This window comes from Castor canadensis, chromosome 5, assembly GCF_047511655.1.
Source record: "Castor canadensis chromosome 5, mCasCan1.hap1v2, whole genome shotgun sequence".
In the NCBI taxonomy this organism is placed as follows: domain Eukaryota; kingdom Metazoa; phylum Chordata; class Mammalia; order Rodentia; family Castoridae; genus Castor; species Castor canadensis.
Genome location: NC_133390.1, coordinates 1,873,030 through 1,889,055, shown reverse-complemented (window position 1 = coordinate 1,889,055; position 16,026 = coordinate 1,873,030). Strand labels below are relative to the sequence as shown.

Sequence of the window (16,026 nt, the reverse complement as noted above, 5' to 3'; positions counted from 1 at the left end):
GCAGATGAAGGACGTCTTCTTCTTCCTCTTCCTCTTGGCCGTGTGGGTGGTGTCCTTTGGGGTGGCAAAGCAGGCCATCCTCATCCACAACGAGAACCGGGTGGACTGGATCTTCCGAGGGGTCGTCTACCACTCATATCTCACCATCTTTGGGCAGATCCCGGCCTACATTGATGGTAGGAGTTGGGACGTGGGCCAGGCTGGGAGTGTCTGAGGGGTGAGGCCAGGGAGGGGAGAGAGACAGGGAAGGGGAGGCCCCTAGGATGCTCGGCTGACAGCCCCCAGCATTAAATAGACAGAAATAACTCCCTGTCTCTGATGGAGAGAGCAGTTTGCAGAGTGCATTAAAAAAATAGCATCCTTGAAATATAAGCAACATGTCACAAGGTCAGCAGCACAAAGTGCACACATCACAGAAGCTAGTTTTAGAGCGTTTGCATCACCCCCCAAAAGACCCCCCTCAGCAGTCACAGCTCCCCTCATCCCTCAGCTGGAAGCACCTGCTCGTCTATTCTCTGCCGATCCACATTTGCGTTTCCTAGACGTTTTGTAGAAGTCAGATCTTGCACCATGGGGTCTTTTGTACCTGGCTTCTTTCACTGACCATGTTTTCAAGGTTCATCCGGATTGTAGCGTGTGTCAGTGCTGCCTTCTTTTTATTAAAAAATAATATTCCACTGCATGGAAAGACCACATCTTACTTACTGTTCCTAAGATGCTGAACATTTTTTTGCTACTATGGGTAATGTTGCTGTGAACAGTCATTTGTTAGTTTTTGTGTGGGGTTTGAGCTGAGGGCTTTGGTCTCTACTACTTGAGCCACAGCTCAACGCATGTGTTCAGCTTTTTGTGGGACCACCAGACTGTTTTCCACAGTGGCTGCACCCTTTTACATCCCCTCTGGCAATGTCTGAGGGTTCCAATTTTTCCACATTCTGTAATATTGTTAGTCTGTTTTTAAAATTATTATTAGTATAGCTATCATAGTGGGTGTGAAATGGTATTTCATTGCAGTTTTGATTTGCATTTTTTTCTTGCAGTGCTGGGAATCGAACCCAGAACCTTGCACCTACTAGGCAAGCGCTTTGCCACTGAGCTACATTCCAGCCTTGATTTGCATTCTCTGATGACTTGAGCATCTTTTCGTGGGCTCACTGGGGCATTTGCATATCTTTTTTGGAGAAATGTCTATCCTTTAGCCACTTCCCTCTCTGGTTAATGTTATTTTTTAAATTATTATTGAGTTGTAATAATTGTTACATTAAGATACCAGGCTCTTATCACATAAATGATTTGGAAGTATTTTCTGTCATTACACGGGCTGTCTTTTCACTGATGAGAAACTCTCTTCGAAGCACAGTTTTTAATTTCAATGAAGAGCACCTATCAATCATTTATAAAAACACCATTGTGATTTTGGTGTCATAGCTAAGAGACCATAGTTTAACCCAAGGCCACAGATTTTTCTTCTAAGAGTTTATAGCTTTAGTTCCTTCTTTTGGCCTTTGACCTGTTCAGATTAATTTTTGTACATAGTGTGAGATGGAGGTCATTCTTCTACATGTGGATATCAGTTTTTCCAGCGTTATTTGTTGACAAGACTTCTTTCTCGTTGAATTTCTCGGCATCTTTGTGAAACTGGACCGGCCATTAATGTAAGAGCTTATTTCTAGACCTTCAGTTCTGTTCCATCGGGGTGTCTGTCTAGCCACACCAGTACCTCACTGCCTTGGTGATTTCAGCTTCACGGTGATCTGGAAAGACTGAGTACTCCAGCTTGTTCCTCTTTCCAGATTGCTTTGACCTCTAGCTGGACACTTCGAACCCTCATGAATTTTGGGGCAGTTTATTGATTTCTCCAAAATAGACATCTGGAATTTTCATTTTTTTAGATCTTTATCTTGATTTTTAAAATAATTTTTAGCCTATGGGTCTCACACTTCTATTATTACACTTATTCCCAAGTATTTTATTCTTTCCATGCAGTGTTAATCTTTTTTTTTTTAAATCCATTCCCATCAAATTGAGCTCTCTGAGGTTGGGACCTGTGTCCCCCATATACTGTGGCCTTGGGAAGTGGGCAGGCGGAGACGGCTGGATCCTGGGTGTGCACACGTGCCAGCCTGGGGGGCAGCTCTGGCTCTGGGCTTCCATCCATAGCCCCACTTCCTGCCTGAGGAAGCTGCTGAGTGCACACAGGTGCCTTGTACCGAGCTGTGTCTGGGCCTGAGCTGACAGCCGAGCTCCCCAGTGTACTGGCATCCATGCCGTGGAGGTCCTCAGTGGTGACCGATGGCCAGGGTCCCTTCCTGACAGCCCCCATGACTGCACTGTTGTCTCTGCTTGCCCACCCCCACTCCCAACTCCAGGCGTGAATTTCAACATGGACCAGTGCAGCCCCAACGGCACGGACCCCTACAAGCCCAAGTGCCCCGAGAGTGACGAGACGCGGCAGGTGCCTGCTTTCCCCCAGTGGTTGACGGTCCTCCTTCTCTGCCTCTACCTGCTCTTCACCAACATCCTGCTGCTCAACCTCCTCATCGCCATGTTCAAGTGAGCACCGTGGTGTGGGCTGGCGTGTGCAGGGACAGGTGGGAGGGGCTGCTGATGCAGTCGTGAGCCTGGGACCCAGGGTGACCGTCCCATGGAGGTGCACAGGACATCCTGGGGCAAATGGGGGTGGCCAGTCCTCCCTAGTCACTGCTATGTGAATCAGCATGTTGGCCTGTCCGTCACTGCTCCTGGGGGACCATGGTGCCACACATACCTGCTCACCTGTGGTGCCTATTAGGGTTGTTAGTGTGGCTCTCACTGTTTCAGTGGCTGTAAGCATGTGGCCAGGTAGAGTGTGCCCATCACTGTGCCCAGGGCCATACTGTGGTCCCTGGCTGCTCAGGTCTGTCCTCCCACAGCCCCTGAGAGTTCTGCCTGTGTCCCCCGTCATGGGCATGATCCTGCTGCCCCCACTGTCCCCCACTGTCCATACCAAGCTTGGCTTCTTTTAGGCTCACTTCCCTGGAGTCTGGTCTGTCTCTGTGTGGCTGGTGTGTGGCTCTCCCACACTGCTAGGGCTTAGCCGTCCATATGTCTCTATGTTTTGCTAGTCTTCTGCCAGATTTGCACTCCTGTGTCCACCCAGCTCCTGATCATTTGTCAGTTGTGTATGGATAGCACTGAGGGTCCCAACAGAATGAATGTGGCTTGTCCCTATAAAGGGACCCACCAAAGATGGCCACACCCTAATTTGAAGAGCTGTGGCGATGGGGCCTGAAAGGCAAAAGGACCTATGCAAATGTTAGATCTTCACCTGATCCTGGATTAAAGATGATTCTGGATTACCCGGTAAGTCTTAACATTAGGCCCTAATAAGAGGGAGGCATGAGGGTGAGCGTCAGAGATGTGAGGATGGAAGTGGAGTTTGGAGGTGTGGGGCCTCAGGTCTCAGCACACAAGTGCTTCTGAAGGTGAAAAACGCAAGGAGACAAAGCATCTCCCGAGCCTCCAGGAGGAACCAACCCGAGGCACCACGTGTCAGCCTGGAGAGAATTGTGACCTCCAGAACTCAGGGAATAAATCGATTGCTTTAAAACATTAAATTTGTGGTGATTTACAGCCATAGGACACTAATCCAGTAGTTGTCTCTTCTCTCTGGAAAATTCTTGGTACTTTGAAACATTAATCTTATTAGAACTTTTAGAATATTTGCTTTTTTTTTTTTTCTTTTTGCTTGTGAAACAAAAAAGCACAATAGATATCTGTCCACTGGCCCTGGGTGGACATTGTCACCTTGGGCCTCAGGAGCTCCCTCAAGTGTCAGGTCAGCTGTGGTAGCCAGTGGGCCCAGGCTGTGAGGGTCATCACACTTCTGCAGGTTTCAAGCTCAGTGTTCTTTGAAACACAGAACACTGGGGCTCTCATGTAAGAGGCAGCAAAAAGAGAAAAGAAAAAAAGCCCAGGGAAGCTGCCTACAAAGGATGAGAGCACTGAAGCTGGGGGGGTCCACCAGGTCCAGCAGCCCCATGCCAGCTCCAAGGGCTTCGTGGCCCAATCTTGGCCCTCACAGTGCACAGCTCAGCCATGGAGGACCCAATCTGCCCACAGTGTCCCCATCATTCAGAAAACCCTTCAGACCAGTGACCTTTGAAAGTCCTTCCATTCCTGGAGTTGTTATGTCCGACTCCTCCCTCTATTCATCAGCTGAGTCCTGGGCTCCTCTTTTGTTTCAATGTGCCCTGAATGTTGAGAGCCACATGTGCTGGCACTGAGGTCTGGAGGCCTGGTGACATGCAGGACCTGTCCCTGGAGGCAGGGACAGCTAGTGAGGCTGCGTGCAGCAGTCCTGACCAGGCTCTTCCTCGTGCCCTCGGCTCTGTTGGGCCCATCCACAAGACACCTGAGACACCAGGACCAGCAGATAAGCTCCTCCGTGTTCAATACCAGACAGTCTGTCACCCACAAATGTCCACTTTCCATTCATTGACAAGGCTTCTAAAATCTAAAATCCATGTGACTTTTCTATTTTCTCACCTTGGCTCCCAGGATGCTGGAATCCTGAAGCTTGCAGTCTACCCTTTGTGTCTGGGATTGCCTCCTGAATGGCCTGCTTCTGCTGTCCCTGGGGCATCTGCAGGACACTTGGCCATGGGAGCCATTTCTTGCAAGCATACTGATGCATGTGTCCCTCTGTGTCCTACCAGCTACACATTCCAGGAGGTCCAGGAGCACACAGACCAGATCTGGAAGTTTCAGCGCCATGACCTGATCGAGGAATACCATGGCCGGCCCCCCGCCCCACCCCCCTTCATCCTTCTCAGCCATCTGCAGCTCCTGATCAAGAGGGTGGTCCTGAAGATCCCAGCTAAGCGGCACAGGCAGCTCAGTGAGCCCCTTCCTTGTCCTGGATTGTGGTCCTGGCTATCCTGGGATGCAGATGGGGATGTAGGGTGGGTGCACAGCTCCTTCTAGAACCTTGGATGCTCAGCAAGCACAGTAACCACTCAGGATGCTGATCTCCCACTTATGTGAGCCCAGAAGCCCCTGGACTCGGGTGAGGGGCAGGACCCCTCCTGCAGGGCCTGGGGGGCTCAGGGTATCAGGAGGAGTTCAGATCCCTGCTGACCCTGTCCCACCCAACAGAGAACAAGCTGGAGAAGAATGAGGAGGCAGCCCTCCTGTCCTGGGAGATCTACCTGAAGGAGAACTACCTGCAGAACCAGCAGTACCAGCACCACCAGCGGCCGGAGCAGAAGATTCAAGACATTAGTGAGAAGTATGGAGGCCCCACAGCCCTAGGGGGGAGGGGAACCTCTGGGCCATGCCCTGTGTCTCCACAGGCACCATAAGTGCAGTCCCACCTGAGGAGGCCCAGGCTTTTCCCTTGGGAGGGAAAACTGGATGTCACTGTGCCCAGACTCTAGCAAACAAGGCATTTGTGCTTGGGTCATCCAGAATGGGAGGTAGAGGGACTTTGACCATCAGCTAGCTCATTGAGGTCCTTTCCATTGTCACTGTCATCATCACCATTATTATCACCATGGTCCCCTGCAGTTCCACAGGCCCGTGTCCCACAGCTGACCCATTGGGTCCCTCAGGTGCACAGGGTAGGCTGGAGGCTGCTGGGGGAGCCTTAGTGAGTGGGAGGAAAGGCTGGTCCCCACAGGAGCCAGCTTGGAGGAGGTGGGGGAGGATGCATACTGCAGAGCTCAGGATTGTTCTGAGGGTGGCTTTCCTGTGAACTTTAGTGCATGGTCTTGTTTTAGCTTCTTGGGACCTTCAAGCCCATTCTCAGAGCTCCAGTCATATCAGCACTTTAAATTCTCCCTGCCTGCTTCTTTCCAGGGTGCGAGGTCAGTGTTGGGGAAAGATCTCTCTACCCCCAGACCCTCAGCCCTGGTAGGTGACAGCAGGGCTTGACTGCCCAGCAGCAAGCAGCATGAAGATCTGGCCATAGGTCCCATTGTCAGTGTGTCTCACTGCAACCAAGCTCTGGCTGTGTCTGGTCCCAGGCTCCTCATCAAGTGGGGGGGGGGGAGGAAGGGGACACAGTGACACTTAGTTAAGGTGAGGTTCCTGTAGGTGACAGAAAGAGGTGGCAAAGATGGTGAGGAGAGATGGTGATAATGGCAGCAAGGGTGGCGATGCCTGGTGGTGATGGTGACAGTGATTGTGATGATGAAGGGTTGGCACAGTGACTCAAGTGGTAGAGCACCTGCTTATTGAGCGTGAGGGCCTGAGTTCAAGCCCCATTACTGCCAAAAACAAACAAACAAACAAACAAACAAACCCATGAAGTATGATTGTGATGTGGTGATGATGGTGGTGGTGGTGATGATGGTGGTGATGGAGATAATGACGGGGATCATAGTAATGATGGTGGAGGTGATGATGTTGGGGATGGTGGTGGCGATGATGTTGGGGATGGTGGAGGTGATGATGTTGGAGATGGTGGTGGTGATGGTTAATGATGGTGGAGGTGATGTTGGGGATGGTGGAGGTGATGGTTAATGATGGTGGAGGTGATGTTGGGGATGGTGGAGGTGATGGTTATTGATGGTGGAGGTGATGATGTTGGAGATGGTGGTGGTGATGGTTAATGATGGTGGAGGTGATGTTGGGGATGGTGGAGGTGATGGTTATTGATGGTGGAGGTGATGATGTTGGGGATGGTGATGGCGATGGTGATGATGATGATGATGTTGATAGTGGTAATGGTGACAGTGATGGTGGCGGCAACAATAGGAAGGATCTGGATGAGCTAGCTGATGTCAAAGCCACTTTGGCCTCCTATTCTGGGAGAGCTAAACACAGATGCCCTGTTTGGTTCTGGGCACAGTGACATCCAGTGTAGCCCTTGCGTGCTCTCTGCTTGGGAGAGTCTTCTCTCAGAGAGGGGCAGGACTTGCTGCCTCCCTTTACTCAGGTGCTCCTTCAGTACAGGATCTTCCCTGCCTTCATCTACCTTGTTCCTAAAGCCTACCTTTTTAAAATTCTGAAGGTTAGCTGGTTGACTTGTTGGGGGTTCGTTGGTGGGCTGACTGGTTAGTTTATCGGTAGGTTTGTTGGTTGGTTGGTGAGTTTGTTTTGTGGGATTTGTTGGTAGATTTGTTGGTTGGTGGGTTTGTTGGTAAGCTTATTGGTTGGTGGGTTTGTTGATTGGTGGATTGGATTAATGTCCATTTGCTCCCTCCATGGAGATGTGAGAGTCATGAAGGCAAGTACAGAATCCCACAGGTTCCCCATAGAATCGTGGGGAATCTTAGACCCAGAGTCTGGGAGACATTCAGTAAATTCTGTGCAGTTCTGTAGCTGCTGCTGGTTCCCTGTCTGGCAGGCTCACATTAGGCTGGGCAGGTGGTCTCTAGGCCTGCTTATCCCTGACATTCTACTCTGAGCATGAGTTAAAGAAGAGGTACCTGAGGTCCAGAAAACACAGGAGCACTTCCTGTGACCTGTTCTGGCCAAGAATGGTCTCAATGGCTTTGTCTAGTGTCATTTGACGTTGAATAGTGGTCGTGCTCAGGGCCCAGGTGCTTCTGAAAGGGGCCTCTGCACGTCAGGATGCTCCACCACCTGGATGATCCCCAGAGCTGTACTCAGTACAGCTGATGACCAGTACAGTCAGCATGAGGGTTTTGATGGCTACACTATTAAGGGCTTGCTGTGGGCTGAGCACTTCCCCTGCATCCTCTTGTTCAACCCTCTTGGGGGTAGTGTTTACTCCATCTTTACCATCAAGGATACAGGGAACCCAGGAAGGGGAGAGACTTAGGTAGCCTAGGGCTCGCTGCTGGTGAACAGTGCAGCCTGGATTTGAATGCCAGCAACTTAGCAGTGCTCTGCTTAAAGGAACTAGGCTGGCCTCAAAGAAATCAGCCCCAAAAGCCCACTCAGCTCCCTCACCCCAGGTTTCTTGAGGCTGCAGGATGCACAGAATTGACCTGATGCCCAGTTACAGCCTGGCGCTCAGAGGAAGCCAGGCTCCTCCAATAATTTCCTGAGGCTGAAGTTTAAGATATAATTTTACCAAGATGGTTCCTAGAAAATGTTTTAGTGGGAAGGGTAATTGAGTGCCAAAATATCACTCACATTTTAGAAGCTCTGGTTTACATATCTAGCAGTATTTAACAACAATCTGTGTGCTTTAGGCCACGAGATCTTGCAAAACTCAGGGCACCAGGCCCTGGCTAGTCACCTTTTCTTGAGGGACCAAGAGTTCATGGCTGGTCCAGCTCTTTGTCCACAGAACAGAGCTGGAGGGGGATCTCTGACAAGCTCTGTCTGCAAATCTAGACACTTCCCACGTCTCACAGTGATTGAATCACAGGGGCTCAAAGATGTGCCAATAATTGCACAGGCTGCCTGGGAAAACAAGGCGGGGGCACCGGCGTGGCTTTTGTGGGATTAAGCAATGTCTTGCGTGGGAAGTAAACTCCCAGGCCCTCAGTGAAATAATTTCCTTCCCTTCCCCTGATGACTGTTTAAAGTGGGTCACATCCGCAGTAACGTTTATTGGTTATGAAAATGGTCTCTCACTTCATCCCAAAGGAATATACTTACAGAATATAACCTCTGTAGATTAAAGAAAGGAAAGGAACCCTGGGTAAAATCAGATGAAGCTCTGGATGGGTGTTGGCCACAGAGTTGTTTTAGCTATAAACACAGCAGCCCAAGGTGAGGAGAAATGCCCATTTCAGCAAAGTAGGGCCAAACATTCCCAAAAAACAACACTATTCTCCCCTATACCCTTCCTCAGAGCCCCCCAAAACATAAATACAGCAATCCAGCTTTTCCCAGAGAAGCTTTGTCATTAGTGACAGGGTTCAGAGCATGTGGCCTGGCAGCCTGCGGGCAAATCAAGGTGAGCTGGCTCAGGGCTGTTCACTCTTCTCCCCCAGCCCCTCTGATGGACTGTCAGGCCAGCCACATGAGCCAGGTCATCTATCTGTGGGGGCACCTTCCCCTTTGGGACACTAGGCAGTTTCATTCTGTCACGGAAATGTATGTTAGAAATATTTTCAAGTTAAGAGGAAGAAGACTGGAATGAAAGCTGACAGACTGCAGAGCCTAGGCTGCTGGATCTGTAGGGCTGTCTGCAAGTGACATGCCAGGGCCCCCAAAGCCTGGCTCAGTCGTGTCCTCTTTCAGAGTGGATGCCATGGTGGACCTGTTGGACATGGACCGTGTGAAGAGGTCGGGCTCCATGGAGCAGAGACTGGCCTCTCTGGAGGAGCAGGTAGGTTGGAGGCTGGGGACTGGTGGGTCTCTCTGCAGTGTGGTGTCATCCAGAGAAGGGGTTGGGGAGCTGAGGGAAGTCATTCCTAGTGCAAGTGGCACCTTCTTTATCCTCTAGAAAATTCCATGTTTGCAGCTGAGCTTTGTGCTGCCTTCATGTGAGAATCATGTTCCTGTGTGGTCCTGAGGAGCAAACTGCTCCTTCCCTGCTCCTGGCCTCCTTGGAGGCTGCCTCTGAAACAGCTGCTGCCTCGGGACTCTTCTTAAATGTGACAGGCAGTGCTGTGGGCCTCAAGGACATTGAAAGAGTCCCACCTGTGCTCTTGTCCTCACCATTGAGGGGCATGGTCCGCCTTGTCCCCTGGTCCACTGGACACTGAGCATTCTTCAGCTTCTGTGCCCACCGGTAGGCCCCAGGACCAGTGCTTCCAGCCATGGCCCCGCTGCCCACAACAGCCCAGATGGCCAGTGCAAGACCCCTTCCTAGTTTCCCATTGCTGTTCCCCCTCCAGCTTGGCCCATGCTGGTGGGCGTCCACCATCAGCCAGATCCACCAACCATGCCCAGGGTCCGTGCAGGCTGCCCTCTCTCAGTGGTCCTCTGTAGGACCTTTGTCTCGTTGATGTCCCCTGACATAGGTGCAATGCCTACTGAGCCATTTTCCCAGGCCATATTAGACACAGACAGCTGCCAGTAACCCCTGTGCACGTTGGTCTCTGGAGAAGTTCCTTGGGGCAGGGTAACCAAACCAAGTGGGCGTCTTCATTTCATGGCACACCTCCCACCCCCATGGTTCTGGTTTGTCCAGTTGTCTCAGTGTCCAGTCCCCGTGATCATTGTGTCTCATAGCAGGTGGCACTGTCAAACCCTGCTGGGGTCAGCAGCCAACCCTCTAAGGGAAGCAGAGGGCTCCCTCTAGTGGCCTGGTGGTTTGGAAGCTGCCAGGGGAGCTGGGGACCAGGCTTGCTTTTAACTTTCAAAGGGCACAGAATGCTGAGAGTTGGAGGAAGGGAAGCCGGGGTGCTTGGTCACCTGGGACCAAGGCCACCCCACCAAGCTACCAGCCTCACCATCTGGGTGGGGAGGGACAAGAGGGTACATGATACGTGGACAGCAGGTGCCAACCAAATCTTTCTTGGGACATGCCTTCCAGGTGGCCCAGACAGCCAAAGCTTTGCACTGGATTGTGACAACCCTGAAGGACAGTGGCTTTGGCTCAGAGGCAGGCATGCCCACTCTGGGTGAGTGAGTGGCTATACCAGCCCCTGATTTCCACCATCCTGTGTGTTTTTGAGTCTGGCGGGGGCTGATAGAAGAGGCAGCTACAGGGGTCTTGGTGAAAGAAGGCTTTAGCTGCTTCTCTGTATGAGCCTGTCCGCCCCCATGGGAGCTGAGCCAGTCCCACCCCTGCAAGTGCCCAGACTCAGCCTGTACTCCTGACTTGACCAGGTTGCTGGACTCCCAGAGAAGCATCGTGGCCTGCTACCCCTGGCCTCCTCCTAAACATGTCACTACAAAGTGGGGGTGGAGTGAGGGAGGAGTGGGCAGCGCCAGATGTCAGGGCATCACATTGACAATGAGACAATGTCCGTTTTCCTACATTTTCAGCTGGCTGAGAAACAGACAGAGTGGCCTTCCTTGGATGTGGCTGGTCCCCAGAGGGCAAACTTGTCCCCATTACTTGGCTAGGCCTTTGTAGCAGCCTGTGAAATAAGCTAATTACTGAGCTCTCTACATGTGCCTGCAGGGGACACTGCCCTGACTCTGTCTCTGTCCTCCCCAAGGGAAGGGTACCCATTTGGGGTTGGTGTTTGCCTGCTCGGCTATTTAGGCCCTGGAGATAGAAACCACCAGGATGAGGGACCAGAAGGGAGCCTCTGTCCTATAGGCAGGTGCCTGAGCCCGAGCTCAACTTTGCACCGTGTCTTGTGCGTCTGTTCTCAGCACCCCAAAAGGCCTGTGATGAGACAGATGCCGAGTTGGGTGCCAGGAGGAAGGTGGAGGAGCCGGGCGATGGCTACCACGTGAATGCCCGGCACCTCCTCTACCCCACCTCCCCTGTCACGCGTTTCCCCGTGCCCAACGAGAAGGTGCCCTGGGAGGTGAGTGCCTGCCCCACCTGTGTGCCCAGGGCAGAGGAAGCTAGGCTGTGGGGGGGAGGAAGAGGTCTTGCCCCCTACCCCTCCAGTAATCATCACGGCCCCCACCTGCTGCAGCCTCCCGGGGCTCAGTGTCTCATGGTCCTTTTTTGAGGCACCCAGAGGTTGAGTCACATGAGCCAAACTGTAGGGGCAAAGGGAGCCTGGCGAGCACTCTGACCCCACACAGGGCTCGTGGCCCAGTGTTGCTTCTGTGACTTGTCATCTGTCTCAGCCATCCTGTTCTTGTCACCTCCTACATCTCCCCTTGTCCTAAACCCCTCTGTCTCCAGTGAGCATCCACTACCTGCTTTCTGAGTGCCAGGCATGAAGGAGAGAGAAAGAGACAAAAAAATGCAGAGTGGGTCAGGTGCTGGTGGCTCACGCCTGTAATCCTAGCTACTCAGGAGGCAGAGATCGGGAGGATCACGGTTCAAAGCCAGCCTGGAAAAACAGTTCTGTGAGATCCTGTCTCGAAAAAACCCATCACGAAAAAGGGCTGGTGGAACGGCTCAAGGTTAAGACCCTGAGTTCAATCCCCAGTACCACCAAAAAGAAAAAAAAAAAAAAGTGCATAGTGGTATTGGGCAAGGCTAACCCCTGCCCTCCTTCTCTTGGACTTTCTGGAACATTCCAGGCTGCTGCTCCCTTCTCCCCATTCTCTGTTGCATGGAATCCTTCTTGCCTCAAGGGTCCCATCTAGCCTGTCCCTATCTGGGAAGACTCCCCCTGCTCAGGCAGCCATCCTGGTCAGCAGACAGGCCAGGGCTGGTCCCCTGTGTTGGATGTCCAGCCTGCGTAGCTGGGTGGCATCCTTTCCTCAGCTCCACCCAGCTTGGAGCTGCCCATGCACCGTGGGGAGATTTCAGGCCTGGCTGGGCCGTGGCCTTGGCTGTGAACTGCTCAGGTCCAGCCTGCACTAGGGTTGACACTGAGGACACCCACTCACCACCCTGCTGCAGGTGGAGTTTCTGATCTACGACCCCCCCTTCCACACGGCAGAGAGGAAGGATGTCGTACTCATGGACCCTGTGGGAGAGTGAGTGACCCTCCCCAGCACGTCCTCACAAGGGGACCTGGAATCTACCTGGGGGCAGGTCCAGGGAGAGGCCTGTGGGCACAGCTTCTCCCGGAGAATGGATGCAGCTTGTGGCCAGGGGCTCCTCTCCAGGCTGAGGCCTGTGGTCACTGTGAGCCATTGGTACGAGGCCAAGTGCATGTCCTCCTGCCTATCTGCTCTGCTTCCACCTCCCTCTCATAGGACATGTCCCCTCCTTTGCTCCCAGCACTCCAGAACCGCTGACGAAGACCCATTACAACATCCTGGATGGACTGACAGACCGCCGCAGCTTTCATGGGGTCTATGAGGTCCAGGATGGACTCCCCCTGTGAGTGTGCCTTCCCTCCCCTTGGCCTGGCCTTTGAGCTTTGCTTCTGGAAGTGAGTTTCTCTCTGGGCAAAATGGATATCTTTCGAGGGAAAGGAAACCTCAACTTGCAGCCATTCCTTGGCCTCCCCGCTTGGGACCACACTGCATCCCACCTGAGAAGGCACCTGGGGGAGGTGGTGGATCTGCCCCTGATGACCCTTGGGGACTGACCTTGTCGGTGGAAAAGTGAGAACCATGTGTCTCATGTGAGGACAGTGCCCTGCCCTCGGGGCGGGTGGCCGGTGGGCCTACGTGGAAGGGATGGTGACCTTGACCCATCTAAGATGGGCACTTCACCCAGGTACCAGTGAGAAACCTAGCACGAAGATGCCAGGTGACCTGTGAACACCAGCCATGTGCCAGTCTGGGATGTGGGCAGCAAGGGGAGCCCAGGGGCCTGAATGAAGAGGGAGGCAGTGGCAGGCTTCTTGGAGAATGTCCTGGAACAGGAAGTGGGTCACTGTTCCTGGAGCCTGAGCTTATGAACGGTGGAGGCAGGGGACAGGTGGACACGAAGCAGAGACCATGACCAGGTCTCTGGTGATGAGGCCACACTGGATAGGACACACCGTATAGCTTGCTGCTTAGAAAGGTGTGTCTGGTTGTGGGATGAGTGGTGAAAGAGAGCAGGTGCCCTGCTGTGGGGACAGGGCACAAGTTCCTCCTTGCACACATCATGCAGAAACAGGAAGGTGAGTCAGGAAGGACTTTCTAGGATGCTATGAAATCAGTGATAGTCGGATTTGTGTTGCTCATGATAAAACGCTGCAGGCTGACTTGGTTATCAAGAAAAGAGGTTGATTTTGGCTCATGGTTCTGGTTCAAGGTCAAGGGCTGGCATCTGTTGATGCCTTCTTGCTGGCAGAGGCCTCAGGCAGTGTGGGACATCACAAGACAAGGACAGGGAGTGTGAGAGAGGTCTGGCTAAGCTGGCTTTTATCGCAGACGCCCTGTCAGGATATCCATTCATCACATGAGAAGATCGTTCCTGAGGGCAAATCTCTAAGGCCGCTTATGGGTCCCACCTGCTCCCATCCCTGTCTCATAATGGAGATTAAACTTCAACATGGGTTTTGGAGGGGACTTACCATCTTCAAACCATACCAACTGTCTTGAACAGGACTTTGTCCTTCTCCCCTCTAGGGAGAGTTAGTGATGTCCTGAACCCGTGAGCATCTCTACTGGGTATGGCCCAAGGCAGACTTAGGGTAGAGGTTATGAAACCTCAGCAATGTCCCTCAGAGACCACACAGACACTTGTGTCAATGCAACAGCACTTATTCAAATGAACGCTTACAAGGTCCAAGAGGGAATCACTGCATGCAGTCGGTCACCTCGCAGGACACCACAGCAGGCAAGGCTTGTGCTCCACGGAGGGAACCCCACCAAGCAGTCAGTTCGTTAGGGCTGAGAGTATTGGCAGGCAGAGCCAGCGCCCCACAGGGGGGCCCCTCCCAGCTGTCAGGTTATTGGGCTGAGACTACCGGGAGTTCAGTCCCTCAGTCCGGGAGAGTTGTCACATGGTGGCAGGGCCTCTCTTACTTGGGAGAGAGAGTCCCTCTGGCAAGGAGAGGCCATGCAGGAGAGAGTCCCTTGATGCTAGCATACATTGCTTGTGAGCATCAGAGGATGTTGGAGAGCACACTCTGCTGTGCCCTCAGCAGGTGCCTCTGATGTCACTTAGTCCTCTGCTGATTGGTTACACCCAAAAGTGGGGACCCCAGCGTGCTGCTCTAGACGTCATCATGTCTTAGCATAAGCGTAGCCATAGTGGACACTATGTTGATTGCATGCCTTATCAGTCCTGTCCGTATAAACGGTGTCTTGGTGTTGGCGACAGCTGTTTATCTGCAGTCCAGAGTTTGGAAGCTCACTGATTCTAAGCTGCAATCACACAGACAAACTTTGCAGTTTGTTCAGTGAGGCTTTATGTTTTCTACACCATCCTCGAGGGTATACTTTCGTATTTCCTTCTAATAAATTAAAAAACTTCATCACTTGAGCCTTTGATGCAGCTGGAGGCTGTTTAAGGGTGGGAGGAGGGTATTGTGGTTGTTTGTCAAATCTGTGAGACCATCCACTCATTAAGACCAAAGGTGCATTGTGACCCCTGGTTTGCAAGATTTTAGCCATGGCCAGATGGCCCTGTGGTTTTGGGGCCTGTAGGGAGTCTGCATGTCGTGGTGGACTGTGTGCATGGAGTATGACTGGTCACTTTGTGGCTGGGAAGCAAAAGAGAGGAAGAGGAAGGGACTGGGGTTCCTTTGGCTGCTTCAAGGACACTCCCCAAGTGATCTGGTATCTCCAGCAGTCTCAGGCTGGGAACCAAGCCAGAAGGTGTGGTGGGAACATGTGGGGACCTCAGCTGAGAGAGAGGAAGGGAGGGGAGGCAGACTGTGACACAGCAGGCCGCTGGGAACTGTTGGGTGACCTGCTCAGAGAGGCAGAGCTGGGTTCACAGGCAGTTTTTGCCAGGTTGAGGAAAGGTGAAGGAAAACAAGGGGCGGGATTAGTCTGCTGCAGGCCTAGGGTCTGGGTGCGGAAGGCACAGAGGGCTGGGCTGGGTGTTGGACGTGAAGGTCTCACCTGTCCTGTGGCAGCTCAGGTGTGTGTCTTCTCCTGTTTAATTCTGGACTCATGTGAAGCACTGTGCTAGAACTTACTTAGAATAGGACCTAGGTGTGTGAGGAGAGGGTCCCTGCTCAGGGGGAGGCACCTGGGGCTCCTCAGCTGCCATGGTCAGCACCCTGTGCTCTGGAGACGGGGTGCTCTCAGAACAGGACAAGCCTGTGTGTCCATGGCCTGGTCCCTCCAGGCTGACTCCAAGGGTGGGGATCTATCTTCTGTAGCCACAACATCTAGATTCAGGGTCTCTGAACATTTGGCTCTGCACCCCATGCTGCTTCTGGCTGCCCTGTTGTTAGGCTGCTAGGGGAGGTCACTATTGTGTGCCCAGGGCCTTTGGACACAGACAAGGGCAGTCCCCAGCGATGAGATGATCTGCACTTTGTGGAGAAGGGGCGGCCATTTTACTACCTCACCAGCCACAGTGGGGCTGGACTTGGACTCCCAAGGTGATGCCTCTCCTTGCCAAGTGGCCCCACACTAGCCTCTCCCTGGCCTCACCCAAGGGATCTTCTCTCCTCCCAGCCAGGGCAGGTCTGGGTGGAGCTGTCTAGCTGTCCTGCTGTCATTGCTGTGAGCCGGCCCTGCTTGTCAGTGTCCCTG

The 16,026-nt window shown here is 52.7% G+C and overlaps 1 protein-coding gene across 15 annotated transcripts in view; it reads left to right on the top strand.

The window, feature by feature from the left end:
- The window catches only part of Trpm2 (transient receptor potential cation channel subfamily M member 2), a 60,008-nt gene that overhangs the window by 38,400 nt on the left and 5,582 nt on the right, over positions 1–16,026 (top strand). For 14 of the 15 annotated variants that reach the window (XM_074072514.1, XM_074072515.1, XM_074072518.1 and 11 more), the window contains exons 20-28: positions 5–176; positions 2,370–2,553; positions 4,698–4,879; positions 5,137–5,269; positions 9,145–9,232; positions 10,385–10,472; positions 11,176–11,333; positions 12,332–12,408; positions 12,656–12,757. In XM_074072514.1, coding sequence (XP_073928615.1) covers positions 5–176; positions 2,370–2,553; positions 4,698–4,879; positions 5,137–5,269; positions 9,145–9,232; positions 10,385–10,472; positions 11,176–11,333; positions 12,332–12,408; positions 12,656–12,757 — 1,184 coding nt within the window. The remainder of the gene's footprint in view (positions 1–4; positions 177–2,369; positions 2,554–4,697; positions 4,880–5,136; positions 5,270–9,144; positions 9,233–10,384; positions 10,473–11,175; positions 11,334–12,331; positions 12,409–12,655; positions 12,758–16,026) is intronic. The other variant, XR_012447822.1, reaches the window with a different exon arrangement.